This window comes from Prionailurus bengalensis, chromosome F2, assembly GCF_016509475.1.
Source record: "Prionailurus bengalensis isolate Pbe53 chromosome F2, Fcat_Pben_1.1_paternal_pri, whole genome shotgun sequence".
Lineage (NCBI taxonomy): Eukaryota > Metazoa > Chordata > Mammalia > Carnivora > Felidae > Prionailurus > Prionailurus bengalensis.
In genome coordinates this window covers 39,868,138-39,896,069 of record NC_057353.1, presented here as the reverse complement: position 1 = coordinate 39,896,069, position 27,932 = coordinate 39,868,138, and the positions used below count along the sequence as shown (strand labels likewise).

At 32.8% G+C, this 27,932-nt stretch overlaps 1 protein-coding gene and 1 long non-coding RNA gene across 7 annotated transcripts in view; one reads left to right on the top strand and one right to left on the bottom strand.

The window, feature by feature from the left end:
- Positions 1-27,932, top strand: part of TRIQK (triple QxxK/R motif containing) — a 139,502-nt gene that overhangs the window by 44,622 nt on the left and 66,948 nt on the right. For 4 of the 6 annotated variants that reach the window (XR_006300506.1, XM_043601363.1, XM_043601359.1 and 1 more), the window contains one exon: positions 248-329. Coding sequence is in view for 5 of the 6 variants with exons in the window: in XM_043601359.1 (XP_043457294.1) it covers positions 248-329 (82 nt within the window). In the remaining variant the exon portion in view is untranslated. The remainder of the gene's footprint in view (positions 1-247; positions 330-27,932) is intronic. The other 2 variants (XM_043601362.1, XM_043601360.1) reach the window with 1 other exon arrangement.
- Positions 246-27,932, bottom strand: LOC122495597. The gene is made up of 4 exons (XR_006300507.1): positions 27,919-27,932; positions 26,449-26,454; positions 24,582-24,585; positions 246-336 (listed from the first exon to the last, which is right to left on the bottom strand). It is a non-coding gene; the product is annotated as an uncharacterized LOC122495597 (long non-coding RNA).

The window sequence follows — 27,932 nt, the reverse complement described above, 5'->3', positions numbered from 1 at the left end:
TAGTACTTGATAAATATGAATGTTACCGAGAACAAATAATTGGGAAATTTAATTACCAGCAATTGTATCCTTGATAATTTATTTGGAAGATTTTTGTGTTCTTTATTGATATCTAAAGGGAATAAGTCAAAGACATTTTTACCCATTGCTTTAAAACTGAGTTTTATGGAATAAATTATTCCTGAAGTTTGTAGATAGTCCTTTTGATTTTTTAGGACTTCATCATAATTATTTTCTTTCTTTGCAGCAGGCATTTTGGAGATCAAAGATGGGTAGAAAAGATGCCTCCACTGTAAAACTTCCTGTTGATCAGTACAGAAAGCAAATTGGTAAGCACTGAATTCCCTTTGATACATTCCTGTGAATTAAGATAAAGAAAAAATCAATTATGTGTGATATTAAGAAAATAACTTTTCCCTAATACATATGATACACAGAATATGAATAATGAAGGACCATATAGTTTTTAAAGAGCAAAAAATAAGTGCAGTCCTGCTTACCAATGAAGAAATACACTTTGTGTACTTGTGATTTTTCTAAGCTCTTATAATTTTTATTAATTTAATAAAAGCAAAAGTACATTGTATTATTCTTAAGGGTGGATGCTCTTATATAGTAATTTTTTTTTATTGTTTATTTATTATTGAGAGACAGAGAGAGACAGAGCATGAGCATGGGAGGGACAGAGAGAGACACACACAGAATCTGAAGCAGGCTCCAGGCTCTGAACTGTCAGCACAGCGCCGGACGTGGGGCTCGAACCCACAGGCCGCGAGATCATGACCTGAGCTGAAGTCAGACACTTTACCGACTGAGCCACCCAGGCGCCCCAGTATTTATTTTTAACATTATCATCTATTAAAGCATTTATTTTTATCCATCTGAAAATTTTTAATTTTGTTGACTGAATGGCAGTAATTTGATAAGCTTGAAATTCTTCTTTAAAACTTTACCTTAATAAAATGGTGGACTAGAGAAAAGTCCACTCATCAACTTAAAAATAATAACAGAAAGCTTATCTGTTTTAGACTGTGCTCTAAGTGCAAGATTTTCTACCCATTCTTTTCAAGATTACATGAAGTATTTATAAAAAATTACCTACATATGAAGTCACAAAGTCCACTCAATTTTCAAGAATCAGTATCCTACAACTAGAACTTTGAACAAAGTGTAGTAAATTAGAAATAATTTGGAAACAAACTCCCATCTTGCACTTGCTCTTTTTACATGTTCCTACTCATTCCCACCCATTCCCACTTCTTTGGAAATAAAAAAAGTAACAATTAATGAAAACCTCTTCTAAATAACTGAAGGATAAACAGAGAAGTTCAAAGAGAAGTCAGAAAATAATTTGAAATTATTCATACCAAAAGAGCAAATACCTATTTCATAAATGTGATATATAAGGTGTACCCCATAAAGATATTTCTATAAAACAAAAGAGATGCAAAATGAAAGGAATATTTAGAATATATATAACCAATGAAGAATTTATATGTAGAAAAATAAAGCCCTACTATAAATAAATAAAGTACTTTGGAAACCAATAGTAAAATGGGTACAAAACATGAAGAGGCAATTCATGAAAGAGGAAATCTAAATAGACAAAAATAATAACAAAACAAACAACTATTACAATAAAAACTGAAATCAAAAGAGTGTTGTGAGGGGCGCCTGGGTGGCTCAGTTGGTTAAACATCTGACTTTGGCTCAGGTCATGATCTCACGGTTTGTGGGTTTGAGCCCCATGTCGGGCACTGTGCTGACAACTCAGAGCCTGGAGCCTGCTTTGGATTCTGTGTCTCCCTCTCTCTCTGTCCCTCTCTGGCTTGTGGTCAGTCTCTCTGTCTCTCTCTCTCTCTGTCTTTAAAAAATAAATAAACATTAAATTTTTTTTTTTAAAAGAGCCCTGTGAAATGATCTAACTCATCTAACTGATAGATAAAAGCAAATTAAAAAACAGTATTTCTAACTACATTAATTCTTCACTTTTAGGATGTTACTAAATCGTGTGGGTTGTTATGTTATTTATGTGTTTAAAAAGAAGGACTAACTTATCAGATTGAAGTCTGATCAAATGGGATGTGCTAACCACATAAAGAGTAACTATATAGTGGATCAATTCACAAACTCTTAAATATACAATTCTTAGAATTTTGACAAGTGTATATACTCATGTAACTAGAAATGCCAATTTTAATAAAAACATTTCCATTTTCTCAGGTATTTCTTCAGATCTGCTTCCAGTCATTCTCTACCCACTTCCATATGCAACTACTGTTTTGATTTCTATCACCATAGATGAATTTTTTCTACTAAAAAAAAAAAAAGGCCTTCTAAGGCTTTTACTGAAATTGAATTTTATTTAATGATCAATTTTGGAAAATAGACGTTAAAAATTCAAAGTCTTCTGTTTTATAAACATGGCATATCTTTTGTTTTATTTAATTCTACTCATATTTATTAGAGCCAAGGAAGAATGAGATACAGTAATATAATTGTGAGGCCTCAGCCTGTTCTTACACTAAATTGTTCAGAGGGTGCTGTGGTGTGTATTATATTCCCACACAAAGTTCTCTTTCCTGTGTAACTTTCTCTTGAAAGTATAAGCTACACAAGACCCAACTGTCTCACCAGGTTCTTGGGAGATCCATGAGAAGTGTTAGACTGGTTTGTAAACCCAGACTGGTGCATGGATATGAATTATCCTGTGTGTACTTTGGCAATACAGTAATCATAATCAAACACAAGTAGTGAGGGTATACTTTTGTTCACTCTTTTTAAGGATAATGCTCTGCAGTCTTCAGATTCTCAAACATATAGTACAGGATATTATAATATATATAAGTTTTTTTGTAAAGACAAAAATGAAATAGAAGAGATATTGACTAATTAATATAAACCAATTAGTTAAGATTAAGTAATTAAAAAAAAAAGATTGACTCATTCAAGGATTTTCTCAAGGAAGGATTTTCTAATTTTCTGTATCAGAGTTAGAAAGTACCATAAGCCTGAGCTCCTACTAATGATGATAAATCTATCACTGGCACTGTCCCCCCTTAAATGGAGTGCTATGCAAATGTTTCCCACATCCTATCAAAAATGTGAGGAGGGAATCAAGCAGCTAAAATTATCCAATATTTCAGTATTGGTGGTAAGAAAACAAGTATCAATAACAAATCAAATGAGTATTATAGTAGTTTTTTTTAACATTGAATTTTGTAAATATTAAAGTTATCAGTAAGCTAATTTAATTACCAGTTAACGAACATTCGCAAAGAATAGCGGCATTATGTATTTTTAGTGTTCTCTTATTACTACATCTCATTTATATAATTTTTGTATGGTCACTCAGTAATGGTGTTTGGCAATACCAGTGCTGTTGTTTGAGTGATGGTTTTAGTATCACTGCTTAATATTTATCTTCTGCTAAAAGTTTTATCTTTTGAATTATGTACTAAATGATAGTGATTAATGGCTTTGATAAAAGCTTTCTTTAAATATTCTTTGCTCAGGTAAGAATCAAATGGACTGGCATTGTGACTGGAAACACCTTACAGATACTGAATCTTCACATTAAATGGACAGGGTTTTAATTACTGTAGCATGATCTTGAAATGTGTAGTGAACTGAGATGAAATAAACTTCTTGCTTTCAAGGCAATAAACCTAATAAAAACTGAATATTCTGAAATATTGCTGACTAAAAGGGGAAATAGTTTAGGTATTATCATTTCTTCAGATATAATATTGTAAAATTAGGTACTAAGATTGCCTAATGTCACATGCATTATTCTAGAGATAAGTTATTTCAAAATTGGAAGAGAATTTTAAAAATTGCTTTAACAGGTGTGCCTGGGTGGCTCAGTTGGTTAAGCATCCAACTCTTGGTTTTGGCTCAGGTTATGGTCTCGCAGTTTCGTGAGTTTGAGCCCCAAATCGGGGTCCATGCTGTGCTGGCAGTGTAGAGCCTGCTTGGGATTCTCTCACCTCCCCCTCTCTGCCCCTCCCCCCCACACTCTGTCTCTGTCTCTCTCAAAAATAAATAAATAAACAAAAAACCCCACATTAACATAATTAAGATATTTTCTAAATATATGTTATTAAGTATATCAGGCAAAATAATATTTATGTGCTAGGTAAATTATAAAAATACAACTAATTTACTTGTAAATCTCTATTTTCTTAATGGCATATGATATTATAGATTCATTTCTTTAATATGTTCTAGAAAATTGTTAGCCATTGTTTCCTCAAAATATTACTCCAGTTTTCTTCTTCTCTCCTTTTGGGCAAATACCAGAAATTTTATTCTGTGTAATAGGATATGTGCATTTTTAACGGCTAAATTGCTCTCCAAAGTTGCTGTACCATTTTATAGGCCTATAAGCAAAGTAAAGTGTTGTCTATTTCTCCATATCTTTTTGTTACCAGGAGACTTAAAATGTTTGCCAATCTCACGCACATGAAATTGTATTCATTCTTTTTAGTTTTCATTGTGTTACTTGCTGAGGTTAATCGTTTCTTGTACTTATTGATCTTTTGATTTCTCTCTTTGTGAATATTTTGCTGCTCCTATTTCCTCTCTTCCTTTCTTTTCCTTCCTTCCTTCCTTCATTTCTTTCTTCCTTCCTTTCTTTCTGTCTTTCTTCCTTTCTTTTTTTCTTTCTTTCTTTCTTTCTTTCTTTCTTTCTTTCTTTCTTTCTTTCTTTCTTTCTTTCTTTCTTTCTTTCTTGTTTTCTTCCTTTTTTTGGTGAGTGGACTTTTAGTTGCCCTTTCCTTCCTTCCTTCCTTCCTTCCTTCCTTCCTTCCTTCCTTCCTTTCATCTGTTAATACACACACACACACACACACACACACACACACACACATAGTTTCTTGAATGAATTTTGTGATAAAGTTGAATGAAATACTATTGAGTTATTTTTATCTTATTGTATTGAGTTCTTTATATATACTGATAATAATCTTCTAGATAATAATTTTTCCATTATTAAACTTGCTTGTTGTTTTGGAAATACTTTACTTGTTTAATGCTACAGCTTTATGATAGGTCTTGGCAAATGGTAGAACAAGGCCTCTCCTCAAACTTGTCTCAATTATTTTTTGTTCTTTATCCTCTTAGGTGAATTTTAAAATTAACTTTACATAGTCATGAAAAAGGCCACTGATAGCCAAATTGGAATTATATTGATTTATATATTATTTTGGGAAGAATTTATGTCTTTATACATGAAACTCATATCAATTTTATCCTTTTAAATAACGTATAGTCGATATATTCAATAAATTTTCATCATTTTCTTTATAAAGTTATTGAATTTTTTGAGTTAAACAGAAGTGACATGTACTTCAATTTTTTGCTATTATTGTGACTAGAAAATATTCAAGTGGAAATAGAGATATTCTTATTCTATTCCTAACTTTGAAGAAAATACTTCGTTTTCATTTTGCCATTATGTGTGATGTTAGTTCTAGGTTTTTGGTACATACTTGTCATTGAGCTAAGGAAATTCTCCTTTGTTCTTAGTTTACTAAGAGATTTTTTTTCCTTTTTTAAAGTAATGAAGTATGAATGTATGAAAGTAATGAATTTTATTGAAGATTTTTTTCTATTAGAAGAATATTATTTGATATTTTGCTAAATTATATGAATAGATTTTTCTAAACTATCTTTACATTGCTTACTTTGTTTTTATTTTTAAAAATACACAATTGATTTCAGTTTACTGGTAATTTATGATTTTTCTAAACATCCTTTTTTATGAATGTAATTGGCATATGTCTCTCCATTCTCTTACCAACTTTGTTTAGTTTTAGGTTGAAAGTCATACAAGATTTCTATAATGAATTGGAGAAATATACTTCTTATATCCTCTGGGATAGGTTATACAAATTTAGAAATAAAACCTTCTCGATTGTTTATACAACACCCTACCAAAATCCCTGTCTGAGGCTTTTTATTTGAATAGATTTCTAGCTACTTTCTCTCTTCTTTTTTTTATCAATAGATAAAATAGATCTATTAATAGATCTATAGTTTTGAGCCACTCTGGATAACTTACATTCAGTGGTAAAGTTGAATAAAAGAATTTCAAATATATTCATAAATAGTTGGGCATAAATTTTAAAAATATTTTTTAAGTATCGGGGCTCCTGGGTGGCTCAGTCAGTTGAATGTCTGACTTTGGCTCAGGTCATGATCTCACTGTGGATTAGAGCCCCACATCGGGCCCTGTGCTGACAGCTCAGAGCCTGGACCCTGCTTCAGATTCTGCATCTCTCTCTCTCTGTCCTTCCCCCGCTCATGCTGTGTCTCTCTCTGTCTCAAAAATAAAATAAACAGTAAAAAAATTTTTAAGAATGTTTTTTAAATATCTATCATAGTTTCTGTTTTTAATTGATGTTATTTAACTTTATCTTTTTATGAATATTAATTGTGATGTTGAATTTTTTTATGTTTTAAAGAATTAACTTTTATTACTATAGATTCTATTATTCCTTTGTCCATAATTTTACTGTTTATAATTTCCTTCATTGCTATTCGTCTTCTCTTTCTTTTGTAATTGAGTTGAATGCTTTGCTATTTGTTTTTTAAATTTTTTAAAATAATGTATTCATTTAATGAATTAGATTTTTTCATTGCATTATTGGTATCATTACATTATTTAGAGCTTTCTGAGCTCATATATATTTCATATACTTATGTATTTCATATATATTTATACATTTATGTATTTTTAATTGATTCTTAAACTTATTATTTTTTGTTCAAAGACTTTCAGGGTGATATCAGTTTCTGATATTAAGCTTTTCTCTGTTGCATAATATGTGGTCAATTTCATAAACATTCTGTGCTTGAAAGAAAAAGCTATTCTCTAACATTAGGATGCACTACTGCTTAAGTTAATTGTGGTGTTCAAATGAATGTTTGAGCTGTCTTTCTGTGAGGAAGGAGAATTAAAATATCTTCACTAAGACTATGGAGATCTTAATTGTCTGTAATTCTATTGGTTTTTGCTTTGTATATTTTGAGGCTGTTTTTATTGCACAGCATTTCTAAATTTGTATATATTTCTAGTAATTTCTCTTTTTTATTAAATAATGGCCTTTTTATTTATAAACATGCATTTAAGGTTTTTCTTAGAGTCTTTCGTCTCACATTAATATTGGTAAATGCCTTTCTTTTGCTTAGTATTCTGGTATTTTTTTCCTACTGCTTTACTTTTGTCTCAACTTTAACATTGTTTTATGTTTTTGATATAGTCTAAGAATCTTTGTTTTTGAACAAGCAAATTTAATTCTATATCATTTACTATGAATGAAAAATCTAGATCTACTTGCAGAATTTTATTTCATAATTTTACTTGTGGTTTTTCTTTGATGGTCTCTACCCTAACAGCTTTCCTGAAAAAATTTGGACTTTTTTTCATTGTTCAAATTTTGAAAGATATACATTTCATTTCTCTCTGTCTCTCTTCTTCCTTCCTTCCTTCCCTTCTCTTTCTCCTTTCTCCTTTCTCTTTGTCTTCATCTTCTTCATCTTCTTCTTCCTCTCTTGACTTCCTCAGATTATATTTGTGATATATTGGACTTAATGAAAACTAAAGTCTATTAATGTCTTTATTTATCCAAAACTATGTAAAGATATTTAACTCTATATGATTACTCCTTCCTGTTGTTCATGTTATTGTGTGTATTATTTTATTTCTCTCATTTTTAACAGCACAAACTCAATTATTACAGCTATTATTTTTAGTTTTAATTACCAATAATTACTTAGATCTAACTTTATGTTGGCTGTTGTTACTTTTTGTATTTCACATCTGCCTTCTGGTGAAGTTACTTTTGCCTTCATGCAAATATCTATTAGTAACAAAAATTTCTCAGTCTCTGTTTATAAGGCAGTATTGCTACATTGTACTCATACTTGAATTATAGTTTAGCTGGGTATGTAATTTTAGGATGATATTTGTATCTGCTCAGAACTTTAAACAATATTGTTTTATTCATTTTCTGTTTCTGGTGTTTCTGATGAGAAGTGTTACAATAGTCTAATTTTAAGTATAGTTTTCATTCCTGTGTTTAAGATTTTTCTTGTTATCTTAAATGTTTTTCAGCTCTAATTTAATGCAAATACTTACTTTTATTTGGTAAAAATAAAAAAAAAAGACTTAGGATTTGGTGTGCTGCTTCATCCTAAGGATTTTTGTCTTTCTTAAGTCCTAGAAGGATTTCAGTCTGATTTTTTTTGTCTTTTGAGTAATGGCTTTCCCCTCTTCTCTCTAATTTCTCCTTCGAGAGTTATTATATATAAATTGAGTGTTCATTTACAATATCCATATCTCTTAAAAATCACTGTTATATTTTTTCTCTCTTTAAATTTCTATCCTATTTTGGGTTTGTCATTTCTCAGATTTATCTTACCTTTGATTAGGGCTTACAAATTATTTTTCTTTCTCAATCATTTATTTACTACTATGTCTAACTTGCATCCATGGATATATAATTTCAGCAACCTTTTTATCATGTATAAAAGATCCATTTGATCATTTAAAAACTCATTCTTTTTTGTTCCATTTCTTTGCCTTTTCTCTTTTATTATTTTAAACAACAATTTTACATATTCTTTAAGATTCTTCCACTATTCCTTCTTATGGTACCAACTTTCCCATTTATTATATTGGTTTATTGTACCTCATGCTATTTTCTTTTTCTTTCATTTTTTCAACCATTTTATGCTTTATGTCTTCCCTGCCCTCTTGTGTGTGTATGTGTGTGTGTGTGTGTGTGTTTGTGTGTGTGTGTGTGTTGTGTATTCATCTTCGGTAGAGGGTCATTTGCTTTTGTTTCTGTTTTCTTCCTCTATGAGAGTTCCAGCAGTCTGAATTGTGAAATATTCTCACAGAATAGTGTTTAATTTAGCTACTGACAGTAGGGCCTTTATAGATTTGGGACAGTTATTCTAGACTTATTTTTTGGCCTAAGATTCCTGCAATTTGGACCTCACACCTTCTTTTTTGGGACTGATAGGGTTAGGATTTGTATTTCTCACAGGTGACACATCTGTTCTCCACACCCAGAACTTAAAGGAGACAGAAACGATCCTTGCTATTTCCCCAAATAAGTACAGGTTATTTTTCTGTCTTTTTTGTATGGTTTGGTTAATCTTTTGAGGACCTCAACTTTATCCATGTATTTCAGTTTCAGCTCTTTTCTTCCAGTAGTACTGTACATGCCTATGACTTAAAAGCCCAATTCCAGTCCTCCTGACATCTAAAACCAGGCACCATACATCACCCCCTACCTCCCCACCCAAGGCTATTAAAGGATATCAGCTAGTAGAACTGCCTGTTTTGCTTTGAGTTTTACCTTTGTCTTCCATTTGAACATTTCCATTTTTACTTTTATTATCATAAATATATGTATATGTGTGTATGTAAATATGTATACCTTCAACATCTGTAGCTTTACACAATGGGCTTTTTACTACTGTTTCTATGTGTTTATGTAAGAGAAGCATCCACCTCAGCTTTGTCTACCCTATTTTCAAAACTGGAAGTCCTTCAAACATTTTACTTGGCTGATAACACATACCACTTTCTTTCTTCCTTGTTTTAAGTATATATACATACATACATATTTTTTGCATCCCTGATGATCACCTCTAATGATAGAAGGTACTTATATTTATTATAGTAATCAATAAAAAAATCTCCCTAATTCTAAGGTAATTAAATTCTGTATACCTTTTGTTTAATCTACTCTGTTCATATTAGTCTTAAGTGTTTTATTTCTCTTGAAATGAGTGTCTTTAACTCACTTGGAAACTTACTGAAATATACTGTTTAACTTTTCTGAAAGTTTGTGTTTTATCTTGCCTGTGATATTTTTTGATGGTTTCCTTTGATTCTATCTCTGTATTCCCCAGGGAACATTACACATAGAAGCTACTTTAAATAAAAAGGGAAGAAAGAAAAAAAATGTTTGTTTTGGCTAGGTGCAAAATAAGATTGATATGCTTTATATCTTCTACTCAACTACTTTTCTCTCCATACCTAAGCTGTTAATATGATTTTCTGAGAAATTAATTTATATCTTATGAGCAACTTGTTGGTTTATCTTTCTAGCAACCCAAAGCATAGTACTTGTTTCTTAGTACTAAATGTGATGTTAAATGATGGGGGGGGGGGGTCTTCTGCAATATATGATTAATGTCAAGCTGTTCTGTCAAAGTACTTAAAAAGTATTGGTTTGAGTTGCCTTTATAAAATACGTTTACATGGATTTTTTGGGGGGAATTAATTTACTAGTTTCCTCTACTTAGCTCAAATATCCCTAAATAATTTTGAGAAAATTACTTTCTGCAATTTTTACTTTTATATATAATACATTATTATTTTTTCTTTAAAAGAATACATGACATCATTTTGTATGACTGGCTAAATATAAAGTTGTACTATACCAATGATAATCCACTGGACCTCTATATTTTTTTAATTTGTTATCTGTATTTTATTATGTTGCTGGTTTTATAAGTTTTGAATCAATTTGATTAACATTTAAATTATTTTTTTGCCTGTGATGATGCCATTTTTTTATTTTATTCATTTTGCAGCTATTAAAATGCTGATCAATTGTCTACTGAGATAGTTACTGGAGTTTACTATAGGATTCCATAGGAAAGACTATAGATCCTTGCTTTTGTAATGAGTTTTCCACAGTTATTTGTAGTTTACAATATAGTAACTAAAAATTGTGTTCATATGGCAGGAAAATTATTTTTTATGCCAAATTTTATTGCTCTTTTATATGTAATACAAGTAATGTGGTATGGTAATACCATATGGTAATCATATGGTAAGATGAGAAAAGTAAAATTTCAAATAGTGTTTTGCTTTTTGAGGAAGAGGGGAGGTATTTGAATCAGTTGATGAGAAATTATTGTAAAACTGTTGAAGGAAATATAAGTCTTTACTTTGATTAACAAATTTTATTATTTGTCAGTATTTTGGCATGCTGTAAATAACTCATCTTCCAATAATTCATTTGAGTAATTAAATTTAGATTGCAAATTTTTCTTTTCAAATATTTTGACTCTTATCTCTTTGCTTTTCTATTGTATCTTAATTGGTGTGGTCTCTATAAATGGACAATAAATTATATATCTTTGTTATAGAGATCAGACAGTGAATAGAACTTGGTATTCATCCCAGACAGAATTATGATTGAATGTATTTGCAAGATTAAAGCACTGAATTTACTTTTTTCTAATTAAAGGCAATTAAAGATTTCCAGACACAAATAAAAGACAATGAATTGAGGAATAAGTGTAGGAGCAAGTCCATTTGCAGGTGAAAAGATGTGCCTTTGAAGCAGAACCAGCTGTATTTTCATTGAAAGAATAACAGTTTAGGAAGCTTTTCTGCATGTGCTTGCTTGATAGCATAATGTACTCATAAGCAGCTTATGCAGTATTCAGAAAATAACAGTGCATTAATTTTTAAAGTAGCAAAGGCAGAGGAAGAGCAGTACTGCCACATGATGATAATGAGTGTGGCTAGTGTAATGCCGACTGTTGAGAAAGAAAAAAACAGCAAGCTTCTGAAAAATGAACATTTATAAAACAATAACCAGATATTCACATGATAATGAGCTTAGACAGCAATATCAACAAAGGGCAAAGATGCAGCCTTGTTTCTGGGCTTCAAGTAAAGGAATTGAAAAGCAAAAAGCCAAAAGCAGTTAAGTAATCTATTCTTTCATTAAACTAAGAAAACTCTCGGTAAAACTGTGGCATAGTTAAAACTATTTCTTTAAATATGAAATAATTCATGACATAAAATAGGTTTTTATGTTGAATTAAATAGAGCATATAAATTATTCTATTCTTTTCTAAATTAGTGTAATGTGAGGAATAGTATATGACAATATTAAGGTGCCAAAATATTTGTGGTTTTTATTAAATACATGTTTTTGTATCTACTTGTGATTCTTTATAGAAATGGCACCCATGCTAGAGTTAAATATATTTTAATGTACGGAATAAGAAAGGAAATTTTGACACAGGTAATATCTACTGATTAGAAATTGTAACTGAAAATGACTTTTGAAATTATTCTGTTTTAAAATAGCAGACACTACACAGATTGCCTGCAAAGTATATATAAGTAAAAATTATGAATATGTGTGGAACCATTTTTGCTATCAAAAAGCCCAGGTGTAATTTGAAAATTATTTTGCATCAATGTTTACTTTTTAGTTATGATTTCGCTTTTACTTGATATTCATAATCCCCGTTTAAGACTTGGAGCAGGAAATTCTGTTGATTATGTACCATGAATTTTCAAGTATATATTTTCAATCTATATTTAACAGGAGAAATCAGAGGCAGGCTAGTTTGATTTGTTACAGTTGCTGGAATTGGGAACTAGACATATGTTATTAGGTGAATCTTATTCTTCTGTAATTGGAAGCAACTTGATAGATCTTTTTTTTTTAAGTATAAGAATGATTAAAATGATCCCAGGGAAAAGTATCCATTCCACTTTGCTCTTCATTTTATGAGAATATGAACCAGAGCATGCAATAGCCATGTTTCTAGAGTGAAACAAGAAATACAAACTGGTGGTGGAAAGGCAAAGTCCTTCAGAGTCAAGACTGAAGTTCATGTCAATCCCAATTGAACTCCTCTTATCTCCTGGAATAAGTCAATAATCAATTAATCAGTTTCTTGCTGTCTCCCTCTCTCTTTCTTTCTCTTCTTCCCTCCCTTTTTCACTTCCTTTCCCCCCCCCCCATCTTAGTTTTATATGGTTTCAGGACAGATTTCTGACCTTTATAATGAAATAATCTTGAAAGGATCTAAAAAGATCTTCAACAACTATCCACACACTTTCCAACCAAGCCTGGGACTACTGTTCTCGAAATCTAGGATCCTGAATGACATATTTTTTATTGTGATTCAGCCTAAAGTAAGAGGAAGAAATCTTTTAAAATTCTGATAATGCCAGTCTTACAGAGAAACTGGTTGTTCAGGTTACCATTCTCATTCTCTAGCTGGCTCTGGCCATTGTTATTTATGACTTCCCTCCTCCAAAATTCCTTCTGGATCTTGTCCCTAGCAAGCATCTTCTTGTGATTTGTCCTTTACCTTTAATGGTAGCCCAAATCTTCATTCCTAAAGGTTCTGGGTGATTCCTCTATTTATAAAGTTATATAGAAATTTCATGAAATTTTATTATTGGTCATAATAGTACAAGGGATTACCCCAGGAGTTCCCTAACATCTTTCAATAATTCTTTTGGCCTTCACTATGTATTAACAAATCATTTTATCCTTGATAACCAGCATCCAATATACCAGCTGATACTGTGATTCTTCATGTTGTCTGCTTACCTATAGGCATGAAGAATCCAAACTGACCCGGTGCCAGTCTCAGTATCTAATTCAGGAAAAGTAATATTATGCCTTTTCTTAAGTTACTTCTTTTTCTAGGTAAAATGCACAACAAAATGTACTACTCAAACTTTGGCCACTGGGAGGATTTCCAACATAGGTTGTATTTTAGGGCCATCTCCAAGGATAACAGTCCACTTCCAGCTGGTGTCAGCATGTTATAAAGAGCCATCTACAAACATCTTTTTAACTGCTATAATGGTACACCCAATTTTATGGTTTGTTGAATTAGATAACCTCCAATTCATAACTGGTAGCTCTGGCCAGATGGTCCCAGAATCTCATGACCAGGTAGTCAGTCTCCATCAGAGGTTGGTAGCAATCCAGGAGTTGTTTCTTAGCAGCTGTTACCTGCTGAAGGATGCATGGCATTGTTCCAAAACCCTAGAGACTGCCACTTCTTTTTGGGGGTGACCTGCTAAAGGCTTATTTCTATGTCACAGCTAAAAGCATTTCAACCTTCATTTATTCTGCCATGTCATAAACTCTAAGAGGTAGAGTAGCTTGCACAGCGATCTACTGGAGAAGCTTTTATTGTCCCATGCCCTACTAAACCTTAGCAGCTTTTCAGGTTCTCTACATATATAAAGTATGTGTGTAGGTTTTAAAAAACATGATAACAGCATGAGCAACCATGTATCCATCATCCAGGTTAAAAATTGGATGTATACCAGTACTTTAGAACCCTCTTTATACCCCTTTCCAATTGTAACGAACACTCTCTGAGCCTCAGAGATTAAGCACTGTCTTAATTTTGTAACAAGTCTGTTTATGCCCCCTAGATATGTCAAACAGTATATTGCTTTATTTTTGAATTTTATATAAATGAAATCATACTCTTTATTATTATGTAATTTGCTTCTATTGAATATCATGTTTTAGAGTTTTATTTTTATTGATGAATTTTGATAATAGTTTATTCATGTTTTATGCTTTATAGCATTCCATTGTATATGTATGCCAACAGTTTTCTGTCTATTCTCTTGGTTTTGATATTAGATCATTCTTAGTTTCTTTTTTTCTACGAATGCTATTCTGAGCATTCTGTGCACATTTTTGGACATGTCTGTTTTTTGGTTCATATGTATAAGAGTTTCTCTACAATATGTACCTACTAGAAGAATTTTGGATCATAGATCATAGAAGAATGTTGTCAAGTAATGCCAGTAAGTCAGGCTTGTGTCCCTTTCTTAATGGTAGATATAGTGTTAGGTATGACAAGTTGGCCTTTTCTTCTGGAAACAATCCTGACATGCACTAAATCAGTGGACCTCCCCAAAGCAGATTTAGGTGCAAGTTTCTGTATTTAACAGAATGTTCTTTCTTCTCCCTCTTATGCATGTATTTGAATGAAGCATCTCAGACATTTGTCATGTCTATTCCAAGGCTAACATCATATCATTGTCATTGTTATATATTTTGCAGTAGTGAGGCAGTTAAATTCTCTTGGAATGAGACCATGGCCCTGAGATGGACAGTTCTAGTTCTCAAGCAGGGTTATAAGTATACTGCTGTCCCCTTCCAGGAAAGGCAGATAGTCTCTTGGATCTGTGATTGGAACCTAGAAAAATGCATTGGCTAGAATAATTAGCTATTTGTGACCATGGGTAAAGGATTTTTATGTTCTGCTTGTAAGAACAGTAAGAAAATTCTACCATAAATTTGAATTTAATAGTACCCAGTTCATCTCTCAAAACCAATTAGCCAAAGTGAGAAAATAAATAGGTCTGTGGAAATAATCAGTGTGACTGTATATTTAGTTTTGATGATATAGTCAATCTCTGAAACTTCTTCAGGAATGTACATTTCCTTTGATTTACCATTGTAGTAAGTAAGGGGAGTAATATTTCTACTTCAGCTTTTCTTTCAAAATAGCTCTCACAGCACATATCAGGGAACCAAGCTGAAAATGCTGCCTATCATGTGAGCCAAAACTGTCAAGTGCACATAGGGTCTGTTCTGGATCACTGAACCTACTATCAGGAGTTGAACTTTTTAATTTTTTTAAGTTTATTTATTTATTTTGAGAGAGAGAACGCAAGTGAGGGAGGGACAGAGGGAGAGGGAGAGAGGATCCCAAGCAGGCTCTGTGCTGTCAGTGCAGAGCCTGACATGGGGCTCCTTCTCATGAACCATGAGATCATTACCTGAGCCAAAACAAGAATAAGATGCTTAACTAACTGAGCCAACCAGGTGCCCTTGAACTTTTTAATTTTAAATTTACTTTACTTTATTTTTTTTAATTCAATAAATTTGACATATAACATTGTATACGTTTATGGTATACAATGTATTACTTTGATACATTTAGATATTATAATATGATTGCTGCTGTAGCAAAATTTATTACATATATAAGGTATTACATTTTGGTCTATATTCATTATGTTGTGCACTCCATCTCTGTAGCTTATTTGTTGCTTGTTACAAGTTTGTATGCATAAACACCATCACTCCTCTCCTTCTCCCCAACCCATCCCCTGGTAATTACCATTTTACTGGGTTCTTTTACAGGTTTAACTTGTTTAGAGTCCACATATAAGTGATATCATACATTATTTGTCTTCTCTATCTGACTTATTTGGTTGAGCATAATGTGCTCAAGGTCCATCAGTGTTGTAGCAAATAGGAGGATATCTTTCTTCCTCCTAGATGAACAATATTCCATTGTGTGTATGTACCACAGTTTTTAATTCATGTATCCACTGATGGGCATTCAGGTTGTTTTCACTTCTTGGTTATTGTGAATAATGCTCTGATAAACATGGGAATGCATGTATGTCATTGAACATGTTTTCATTTCCCTTCCATATATAACCAGAAGTGGAATTTCTAGATCATTATGGTATATCAATTTTTAATTTTTGAGAACCCTCCATATTGTTATTCATAGTATTTGGACCAATTTATGTTCCCACCACCAATGTATAAGAGCTTTCTTTTCACCATGGTTTTTCTTTTTATTATTATTACAACAGTGTTATTAACAGTGTAGTTAACATACAGTGTTATACTAGTTTCAGGTATACAATATAGTGATTCAGCAACTCCATATATTACTCAGTGCTCATCTGGATGAGTGTACTCTTAATTCCCTTCACAACATTCTTGCCAGCACCTGTTTTCTCTTGTCTTTTTGGTGATAACCATCCTAACAGGCATGAGGTGATATCACAAGGGTATTTTGATTTGCATTTCCTTGATGATTAGTGATGTTGAACATTTTTTTCATATGTCTGTTGGCCATGTTGATGTCCTCTTGGAAAATTTTCTGTTTAGTTCTTCCCATTTTTTTAGTGGATTGTTTTTTTGTTATTAAGTTGGCTGAGTTCTTTACATATTTTGGATGTTAACCTATTACCCAACATATGGTTTGCAAATTTTTCCTCCCATCCTGTAGTTTGTCATTTCATTTTGTTTCTTTTGCTGTGTAGAAGCTTTTGAGTTTAATGTAGACCCATTTGTTGGATTTTTGCTTTTGTTGTTTGTGCTTTTGGTATCATGTCAAAAAAAAATCATCATCAAGCCCAATACTGACAAATATATTCCGTACATTTTCTTTGAGACTTTTATAGTATCAAGTCTTATGTTTAAGTCTTTGATGCATTTTGAGTAAACTTTTGTGAGTAGAGTAAGATAGGTGTCCCTTTGTATGTGTGTGTGTGTGTGTGTGTGTTCTGCATGTGTTTCTCCAGTGTTTCCAGCACCATTTGTTGAAGAAACTATCCTTTCCCTATTGGGTATTCTTGGTTCCCTCCAATTATGGTCGAATATTAGTTGACTATATCTACTGAGATTTAATTTTGGGCTCTTTGTTCTGTTCTATTCTCCCTCTCTCTCAGTCCCTCCCTCACTCATGTGCACACTCTCTGTCTTTCTCAAAATAAATAAATAAACTTAAAAAAAAGAAATCCAATTAATTTCTGTATGTTGATTTTGTATCCTGCCACTTTACTGAAATTGTTGATTCTATATATAAGATTATATTATAAACAGATAGAGCTTTACTTTTTCCTTTCCTGACTTGAATGTCTTTTATTTCTGTGTTGTCCCTAAGTCCACTAGCTAGGACTTCCATTACTATATTGAATAGGAGTTGTGATAATAGACATCCTTGTCTTATTCCTAATCTTAGAGGAAATAGTTTAAATTTTTCTTCCTTAAGGATAATGTTAGCTGTAGATTTGTCACATATGTCCTTTATTATGTAGAGGTAGGTACCTTCTATATCCAAACTGTTAGGGATTTTTGCCATCAAATGCTGTTATATTTTGTCAAATGGGTTTTCTGCATCTATTGAGATAATCATATGATTTTTATCTTTAATTTTATGGATGTGATGTATTACATTTATTGATTTCCATATTGAACCATCCTCGCATCCCAGGGATAAGCCCCACTTGGCCTTGGTGTATAATTCTTTCAGTGAATACTTGAAGTCATTTTGCCAATATGTTATTGAGAATTTTTAAATCTATATTCATCAGGAATATTTATAATTTTCTTTTACTGTGGTAATCTTATCTTGTTTTGGTATCTAAGTAAATCTGGCTTCATAAAAAGAGTTTGTAAGAGTGTGAAAGAGTTTGATGAGAATTGGTGTTGATTCTTGAAATGTTTAGTAGAATTCTCCAGTGAAGCTTTTGGGTCTGAGTTTTCTGTGCTGGGAGTTTTTGATTACTGATTCAATCTCTGTGGTTATTATCAGTTTGTTTGTATTTTGTATTTCTTCCTGAGTTAGTGTTGGTAGGTTATGTGTTTCTAGAAATGTGTCCATTTCTTCTAGATTATGTAACTTGTTGGCAAATAATTGTTCATAGGTGTTTCTTTCATTTATTTATTTTAATATAATTTACTGTCAAATTGTGCTCTTGGTTTTTGGGGTAGATTCCCATGGTTCATCACTTACAACACCCAGTGCTCATCCCAAGTGTCTTCCTCAATGCCCATCACCCATTTTCCCCTCTCCCCCACCCCTCCATCCACCCTCAGTTTGTTCTCTGTATTTATGAGTCTCTTGTGGTTTGCCTTCCTCCCTCTCTGTTTGTAACTATGTTTTCCCCTTCTCTTCTCCCATGGTCTTCTGTTAAGTTTCTCAAGATCCACATATGAGTGAAAACATATGATATCTGTCCTTCTCTGACTGACTTATTTCATTCAGCATAATACCTTCCAGTTCCATCCACATTGCTGCAAATGGCATGATTTCATTCTTTCTCATTGCCAAGTAGTATGCCATTGTATATATAAACTACATCTTTATCCATTCATCAGTTGATGACCATTGAGGCTCTTTCCATGATTTGGCTATTGTTGAAAGTGCTGCTGTAAACATTGGGGTACATGTGCCCCTATGCATCAGTGTTCCTGTATTCCTTGGATAAATTCCTAGTAGTGCTATTGCTGGGTCGTTCTATTTTTAATTTTTTGAGGAACATCCACATTGTTTTCCAGAGTGGCTGCACCAGTTTTCATTCCCACCAACAGTGTAAGAGGTTTCTCGTTTCTCCACATCCTCGCCAACATCTGTAGTCTGATTTGTTCATTTTAGCCTCTCTGACTGGTGTGAGGTGGTATCTCAGTGTGGTTTTGATTTGTATTTTCCTGATAATGAGTAGATGTTTCTTTTATAATTCTGCAGTGTCAGTTGTAATGTCTCCTCTCTCATTTCTAGTTTTATTTAAGTCTCTCTTTTTTCTTAGTCTAGTTAAAAGTGTGTCAATTTTGTTTATCTTTCCAAAGAACCAGCTTTTAATTTCGTTGATCTTTTCTATTGTTTTTCTGGTCTCTATTTCATTTGTTTCTGCTTTGATCTTTAGTATTTCCTTCCATCTGCTAACTTTAGGCTTTATTTGTTCTTTTTTTTTTTTTTTCTAATTTCTTATGGTGTAAAGTTAGGTTGTTTATTTGAGATCTTTTTAATTTCATACTTAATATGTGTGTTTACTGCTGTAAACTTTCCTCTCAGAACTACTTTTGCTGCAGCCCACACTATTTGATTTGACACACTATTTGACTATTTGGTATGTTGTTTTTCCATTTTTATTTGTTTTAGTGTTTTATTTCTTTTTGATCTAATGGTTGTTTAGAAGTGTGTTGTTTAGTTTCCACATATTCATAGATCTAACTTTCTTTTTGTTGTTAATTTCTAGTTCAGTGAAGATGGTTGGTATTATGTCAGTCTTTTAAAATTTGCTAAGAATTGTTTTGTGGCATATCATACGATCCATGCTGGAGAATGTTCTATGTGCAGTTGAGAAGAATAAATATTTGGCTGCTATTGGATGGAATGTTCTGTATATGTCTATTAAGTCCATTTGTTATGAAGTATGGTTCGTTATAAAGTTTCTTTGTTGATTTTCTGCCAGGATGATCTATCCATTGCTGTATAATGGGGTATTGAAATCCCATGCATTTATTGTATTGTCCTTTATTTCTCCCTTAAAACCTATTACTATTTGCTTAATATATCTTGGTACTCAGATATACAAGGTTAGGAGCATATATATTTACAATTGTCATATCCTCTTGAGGTACTGACCTTTTCATCATTATATAATTACCTTCTTTGTGTCTTCTTACCTTTTTTGTCTTGGAGTGTATTTTGTCTGATATAATTTTGGTTATACCCACCATTTTGGTTTCTGTTTGCTTGGAATATCATCTTCTGCCCTTTCACTTTGAACTGATGTGTGTCTTAGAGCTGAAATGAATCTCCTGCAGGCAGCATATGGTTGGGTCTTGTTTTTGTTGTTGTTGTTGTTGTTGTTGTTGTTTTAACTATTTAGCCACTTTGCCTTTTGACTGGTGAGTTCAGTCCCATTACCCTGTTACATTTAGATTGATTATTGGTAAGTAAGGATTTACAACTGTCATTTTATCTTTTGCCTTCTGGTTATTTTGTCTCCACTGTTTCTTTTACCTTTTTTTTTTTTTGCGTTTTTTTTAGTGGTTTTCTGGGATGATTCTCCTATTTTTGTTTCATGTCTCTCTTCTAGATTTTTCCTTTTTGGTTACTACAAGGTTTGTATAAGACATTTGATGAATAAAATATATTTTTTTCCTGGTGATAGCAATTTATCTTCATTCTCTATAAAGTCTCTGTCATTTCATTCTTCCCCTTTTATACTTTTGATGTCACAAATGATCTCTTTTTATGCTGTGACTTTGTTACCAGTTTGTGGTAGCTGTATTTTTAATGTCCTTTTCCTTTAAACTTTAAGCTATAATTAATAGTTTAACATACTATTCTAAAGAATATTCTAATTCTGACTGCTTGTCACCTTAAAAAGAGTTTTGTGTACTTTTGTCCTTTCTTTATAGCTTGAAGTGCTTTTTTCAACATTTCTTGTAAGGCAGGTCTAGTGGCGGTGAACTTCCTCTCTTTAATTTGTCTGGGAAGGCCTTTATTTCTCCTTTATGTGTGAAGGATCACTTTGGCAGATAAGATATTTTTGGCTGACAGTTTTTGTATTTCAAATTTTTAAATATGTCATTCTACTATCTCCTGACCTGTGGAGTTTTTGCTGAGAAATGTACTCATAGTCTAATAGGCATTCCTTTGTGGGTTACTATCTTGTTCCCCCTGTCTTTAAAATTCTTTCTTTATCATTACTTTTAACACTTTTAATGAAATATGTCTTGGAAATGGTCTTTTTGCATTGAGTAATAAGGCATTTAATAAGCTTCATGGAATTTTATCCAGTTCCTTCCCTGGATTTGGGAAGTTCTTAGATATTGAATTTTAATTAAATTTACTTAATTAAATTCTCTGCCTTTTTTCTGTCCCTCTTCTCCTTCTGAAATAATCATTATTTAAAGTTGGCTTTTCTAATGGACCCTGAGACCTCTTATAGGATTTCTTTGCTTTTTAAAAATCTTAGTTTTATTTCCTCTTCTGCCTGAATCATTTCTAGATGCCTATCTTCCACCTTGTGAATTCTCTCTTCCATTTGATCTGTTCTATTTCCAATGCATTCTAATGCATTCTTTATCTCATTTATTGAGTTCTTTACCTCCAGAATTTCTGTTTGGTTCTTATTTAGAATTCCAGTCACTTTGGTAAACTACTCCTTTGTCTGTTCATTTTATTCCTGAGAGCTTTATATTGCCTGAGTTTTCTTATAGCTCATTGAATGTCTTCATAACAGCTATTTTGAATTCTTTTATCCCTTAGATTGCAGTATTCCATGTCTTTGGGTTCAGTTTCTGGAGAATTGTCATTTCCTTTTTGTCATATTGTATTACCATGATTTGATGAAAAGTGCCTACTTTTCACATTGAAAGTAATGTACACTTTTCTTATTTAGGTAAGGTTTTGCTTAATATGATTCTGACAGGTTGGTAATTAGGAGCCTTCCTTTCACTTTCCAGAAGGTGGTGGTATAGCATAATTTTTTGGTTTATCTTACTGAAAATTGGGAGTCCAGGCATAAAAAAAAAAAAAGAAAAGAAAACTGGCTGCAGAGGGGATGGTGCATATTTAGCACTTGGGGCTGTGGATGTGCCCACAGCTCTGTAGAGGGATCCATGATTGTGGGGGAAGGAGTCCCAGAGGTCTGTGGGTGATTCTTTTCCCTGAACCCTGAGACAGACAACAGGAGACACTTCCCTTCAGTTCTCTTTGTCTGCCTACTTCTCTTTCCTTTCCCTGCCCCCAGTCACTGTGGTCCCTTCTAAAAGAGAGCAATGGATTCCCCTAGCTACAAAACACTCAACTGGGCAGACCCCACTTGCCAACCACCTTCACCCTCCACCTCCTCTGCCAGAAAGCTTGTGCTGGCACATAGCCAGACCTACAGCAGCTTTCTCTGCAGCTGCCACCCCTGGTGCCACTGTGGCTCCCCTTGCTCCATGGCTTCCTCTGCTGTCCAGTCTGCCCACTTGTGGGTGTATAAATAGGTGGATCTTTTGAGTGTCCTGGTATGTAGTGAAGAGGTGCTTTTCTTTGGTTATGGGTGTCTGATTAGTTGCAAATGAAAGGGGAGTAAAAGGAATAACTCACGCTGCCATGATGCTGACCTCACTCTCAGATTTTTATTTTATTATCCATAAAGCTCTTTGACTTGAGAAACTTCAGTGACATTTTGACCTTCTAGGGGTTTGGGTTTCCCGAGTCTTTGGACTTTGATGTTCCCAGTATTTGAAATTGCAACTACCAGATATCCACATGACTTTCTCCCTAAATTCATTTAAATATCTGGTCAAGTGACATCAAGTAATAATGTTAAGTGACGTTATCAAGGAGACCTTACCTGACCACTCTATCTGAAACACTGCATCTGTCCCTTTTATTTTCTTCCCCTTACTAACTTTATTTTTGTTTTTAGTGGTTTTTATCACTTGAGAAACTGAACATGTTTTTGTTTGCTTATTATCTATCTTTTATTTATTTATTTTTTAAATGTTTATTTAGTTTTGAGAGAGAGAGAGAGAAAGCATGAGTGGGGAAGGGCAGAGAGAGAAGGAGACAGAGGATCTAAAGAGGGCTCTGTGCTGACAACAGACAGCCTGATGCAGGGCTCTAATTCATGAACCGTGAGATCATGACCTGAGCCAAAGTTGGAAGCTTAACTGACTAAGCCACCCAGGTGCCCCTATCTATCTTTTAACAAGGATAATAGACAATTGGTCTGTTTTACTCACACTACTTTGTATTCAGTACCTAGAACACTGTTACATAGTAAGTGCTCAATAAATAATTTTAAAAGGTTTTTATTTTTTAAGTAATTTCCATACCCAATATGAGAGTTGAACTTATAACCCTGAGATCAAGTCATGTGCTCTACCAACTGAGCCAGCCAGTCACCCCTCGATAAAATAATTTGTAATGAATGAATGAATGAAAGAGTTGGCTAAACATAAAATATTTCATATGTATTCCATAAAATGGAATATAAAAATCCTGGTGACCATAAGTGAACATTTTCAATTATGCTTAGTTAGACATAAGGTTAACTAAGAACACTTAAATCAGTGATAGGTTCTAATTTCACACTATATTCAGAGGTTCTGGCAATTCTATCTAGCAACTTTAGAAAATAATGACTCATGTAGTTAAGATTGTGGAAGCAGGTGAAAATAATAAAATACTATATATATTTTTTTTCTTAGAGTTTTCTTGTTTCTTGATGGACAATAATTAATAATTTGTTACTTGCTAGCCAAAAAAAAACTTACTTCAGAGATTTCACTTTCTACTCAATAACTATGTGCACATACTTAGAGCAGTTTGGTAGTTAGTTGCTGATACTGGTTCAAAGAGCACTTTTATGCCACATTTTCCTATGTGAAAATGCAAATTTTAATATTTCTTAATTTTGAAATGTCCATTTTTCAGCATTAAATCCAGGTTCATTTTGAAAAAAAAAAGAAAGAAAGCTAAAATCTATTACAGTATAAATACTAAAGCTCACACATCCTAAGTGTATTTCTGCCTTATGTAAGTTCTTATAAATCCAGGAATTCTCATAAATTTATTTTATTATTCCAAGTACATTATTTAGGTGTATCATTATCATATTTGAGGAAGGCTTTTTCACTTTATTCCCAAAAATGATCTTGAATTTTACATGCAACAAAAGTTTTATAATGAGTAATTCACATTGACAGAAATACACACTCTAGATTTGTTAAGAATCTCAGATTGATTTGAAGGAATTTTAACTCTCAGTGTCATGATTTTTAGATAAATTTTCTGTTTGGATTGGCAATCTTAACAATGCAATTATCTCATGTATTTTCATTACTAAGAATTATGCATAATGGATAACAGAATCTGTATTCTTACTAGGCCATAAAAGCAATTTCCTGTATTATAGAATTTTCTACTAGAATATTAATTTCACAACTTTATTTTAAACATACAAAGGTGACATTTTATTACTATAAATATGTTTCATAAATTTAAGTTATAATATGCAGTTAACTTAGAGAAAATTAAAGAGAATGTTATGGCTGTTTTGATGATGGTCATTGAGATTGAGGATTGAGAATGGCATTTGTCTTCATGTATCAGTCTGAACATTATTTCTGTATTTCTAAACTTTGCTTTCATTACATAATATCAAGAAATTTCTTTTAACATGAATATTTGAAAATAATAACGTAACTTTTTAATAGTACAGATCTGGCAACTTCAGGGTAGTCTTCAATTAAATTGGTCACAAAACTGGAAAGAACAGTAGTAGGAAATTTTATTTCACTACTAAATTTTAGTAATATTATATTGATATTATGTAAGGACAAGTTGTAGTTTTTATCATGAATGAATATAAAGTTTCAGTAACAAGAGTATAATAATCCTTCTAACCATGCATGTACCTTTCACTTTTTATTGCAAAACTATTAGGCTGTAATAAAAATGTGCATCAAATAGGGACAACGATGTCTTTCCTGGCATTTGTAAGGAAAACACACCTATGCTACAGCAGTATATTCACTTTTATAATTCTTTGCTTACAGATATTTAACGTCCTAAATTAGTAGAAGTTCACTACATACATCTGCTTTCCTAACCTATGACACATGTCCAAGAAGTTCAAATATCAGCATAGCAAAGTCAAAAGATAGAAACTAAAGCTGGTAGAACTAGCACTACAAAGCACTACACTGCTTATTTCCATTATATAATAATATGAAATTTATTATATTGTGTACATTAAATGTTTGAAAATAATGTAGATTATGCTTATAAATAGGGAATTGAAGAAAATATTGATTTGAATTAGAATATAAAATGTTAAGGATACATTTCATAACCTCTAGGACAGTTATTGAAATATACTAAAAGATATATCAAAATTATCATATTTTTTTTTTTGAGAGAGAGAGAGCACAAGTTAGGGAGAGGGACAGAAGGAGAGAGAGAGAATCTCAAGCAGGCTGTATGCTTAGTGTAGAGCCTGATGCGAGACTTGATCTCATGACTCTGGGATCATGACCTGAGCCAAAATTAAGAGTGAAACTCTCAACCAACTGAGCCACTTGGTGCCTCCAAATCATAATAACTTAAATAGAATGCTAAGAAACGTTTAAATAATTCAAAAAAAGGGCAAGAAAAGTGAAACAGGAACAAGTCAAAGGGAACAAAAAAGAAAGCAATAATAAAATAGTTGACCGAAATAAAAACACATTAATAGTTTAATTAAATGTTAATGGTCTAAGCATACCAATTAAAGGACAGTAGATTTTCAGGTTGACATTTTATAAAATGACCTAAATGTAGGCTGTATAAAAGAAATTAACATCAAATATAATGACATTGGAAGTAAACGGATGGAAAGGAAGCACTTCTTGAATAGAAAGTATCTCAAAAGTCTGCCCCTCTGTGAAAACAATAAGAACAATGCAAAAAAAAAGTCAAAATCAACTTTTTCTGAAATCTGGAAATTAATGAAACTCTTACAGTAGTCCAAGGAATGTTTATTCCAGAAAAATAGCTGAATCTCAGTAAGAACATTAGACTTTGTTGGGTTTTAACTGGCTTTACTTCCATCTTTCTGTCCTCAACCTTGCAACTATAGTAGTTGTGAAAAAGAGCATCCTGCAGGTACTGGAGGAGGCAGAATGGGTTTGGAGCTATGCCACACTCCATTCTCAGAGAGTTGTCCATATTTGACCTGTTAACTCACTGAAAAGCCTCATTATCAAAACTTGTCCTTATTTGACTGGACTTAGAGCTCACTCTGCGAAGAGCTCTCTCCCACCTTTTAACAAATAGAGTCAGTGGCAAGTTTTTTTTAACATCACAACTACTTGAAGCAGCATTACTACTTGGGACTAGCAGAAGGTCCTTCTAAAACTATAAAAAACTGGGCAAAGAGATGTCAATAGTCTTTAAAAATCTCCAACATAGATTTCTGGGAATCTAGAAAGCCACAAGCCTGTGCAGGGCTATGCCATGTCCAATAAAGACTTGAAAAGACTATAATATTTCTCATCTATTGCTGACCTTGAGAAAGCTAGCAGGAAGTGAAGGCTAAGGCAGAACTATAAACTCCTGTCAGAGCTGGAAAATGTATACCAACACACACACACACACACACACACACACACACACACACACACCACAGAGCCCCAGCAAAAGTGGAAGACCTACTGATTCAAGATATTTAAGAAAATATTTGTCTAGTCTTTAGGTGAACATTAAGCTAAGTGGCTGCATGAGACAAGAATACAGACTTTACATAATGAGACCAAAAGTGTCACTAAGAAAACAAATGCTAAAAACAACAAAAGAAAAGCAAACAGCAGCAACAATATCATAGGGGATATATGATTTGTAGAACTGCCACATTACTTTATTTGATATGTCCAGTTTTCTACAAAGATTATAAAATGGACAAGGAATCAGCAAAATGTGCTCCATACACAGAAAAAGAATAGAAATTGTCTCTAAGAAAGATCATACCTTGGACTTATTTTTTTTCAAGTTTATTTATTTATTTTTCAAGAGAGAGTGGGGGGGGGGGAGGGACAGAGAGAGAGGGAGAGAGAGTCCCAAGCAGGATCCTCACTGGCAGCACAGAGCTTGATGGAGGGCTTGATCTCATGAACCGTGAGATCATGACCTGAGCTGAAACCAAGAGTCGGATGCTTAACTGACTGAGCCACTCAGGGGTCCCATATCTTGGATTTAATTGAACAGAGTCTTTAAGTCAGCTGTTTGAAATATGTTCAGAAACTGAAGGAAATCATGTCCAAAGAATTGAAATATGAGAATGATGCCTCACCAAATAAAGCATCTTATTATAGAAATGTAAGTTATGTATACTTTAAAAAAAACAAATAGATTTTCTTGACTTGAAAAATACAGTAATTACAAAAATTTTGCCAAGGGACTTCACAGCAGATGTGAACTAGCAGAAGAAATCAGGGAACATGAAGAGAAGCTAATTGAGATTATCCTTTCTGAGAAACGTGAAAAGAGTGAATGAAGAATGACAAAAAATGAACAGAGACCTGTGGGACACCACCCATAACACCAATCTATGTATAATAATAATTCTACAATGAAAGGAGGGAGAAAAATGGTCAGAAAGGATATTGAAAAAAATAATACCCCAAAACTTCCCTAATTTGATGAAAAACTTTAATTTTTTTTTAATCCAAGAACTTTAATAAATTTCAGGTAGGATAAACTAAAGGGATCCACACTGGGCCACATTAGAGTCAAACTGTTGAAAGTCAAACATAAAGAGTGAATCTTGAAAACAGCAGAGAAAAGTAACAAACACATGACATATGATGTACTGAAAGCAATAGACTGCCAAACAAGAATTCTATATCTAGCACAGCTATCCTTCAAAAACAGGAGAAATTAAGATGTTTTTGGATAAATAAAACCAGATGATTTGTTAATAGCACACCTGCCCTGCAAGGAAACACTACAGGGAGTCCTGTAGGCTGGAAGAAAGTATACAAGACAGTAAATTTGAATCCACGTCCATAAACAAACAACAAAACCAAAACTAA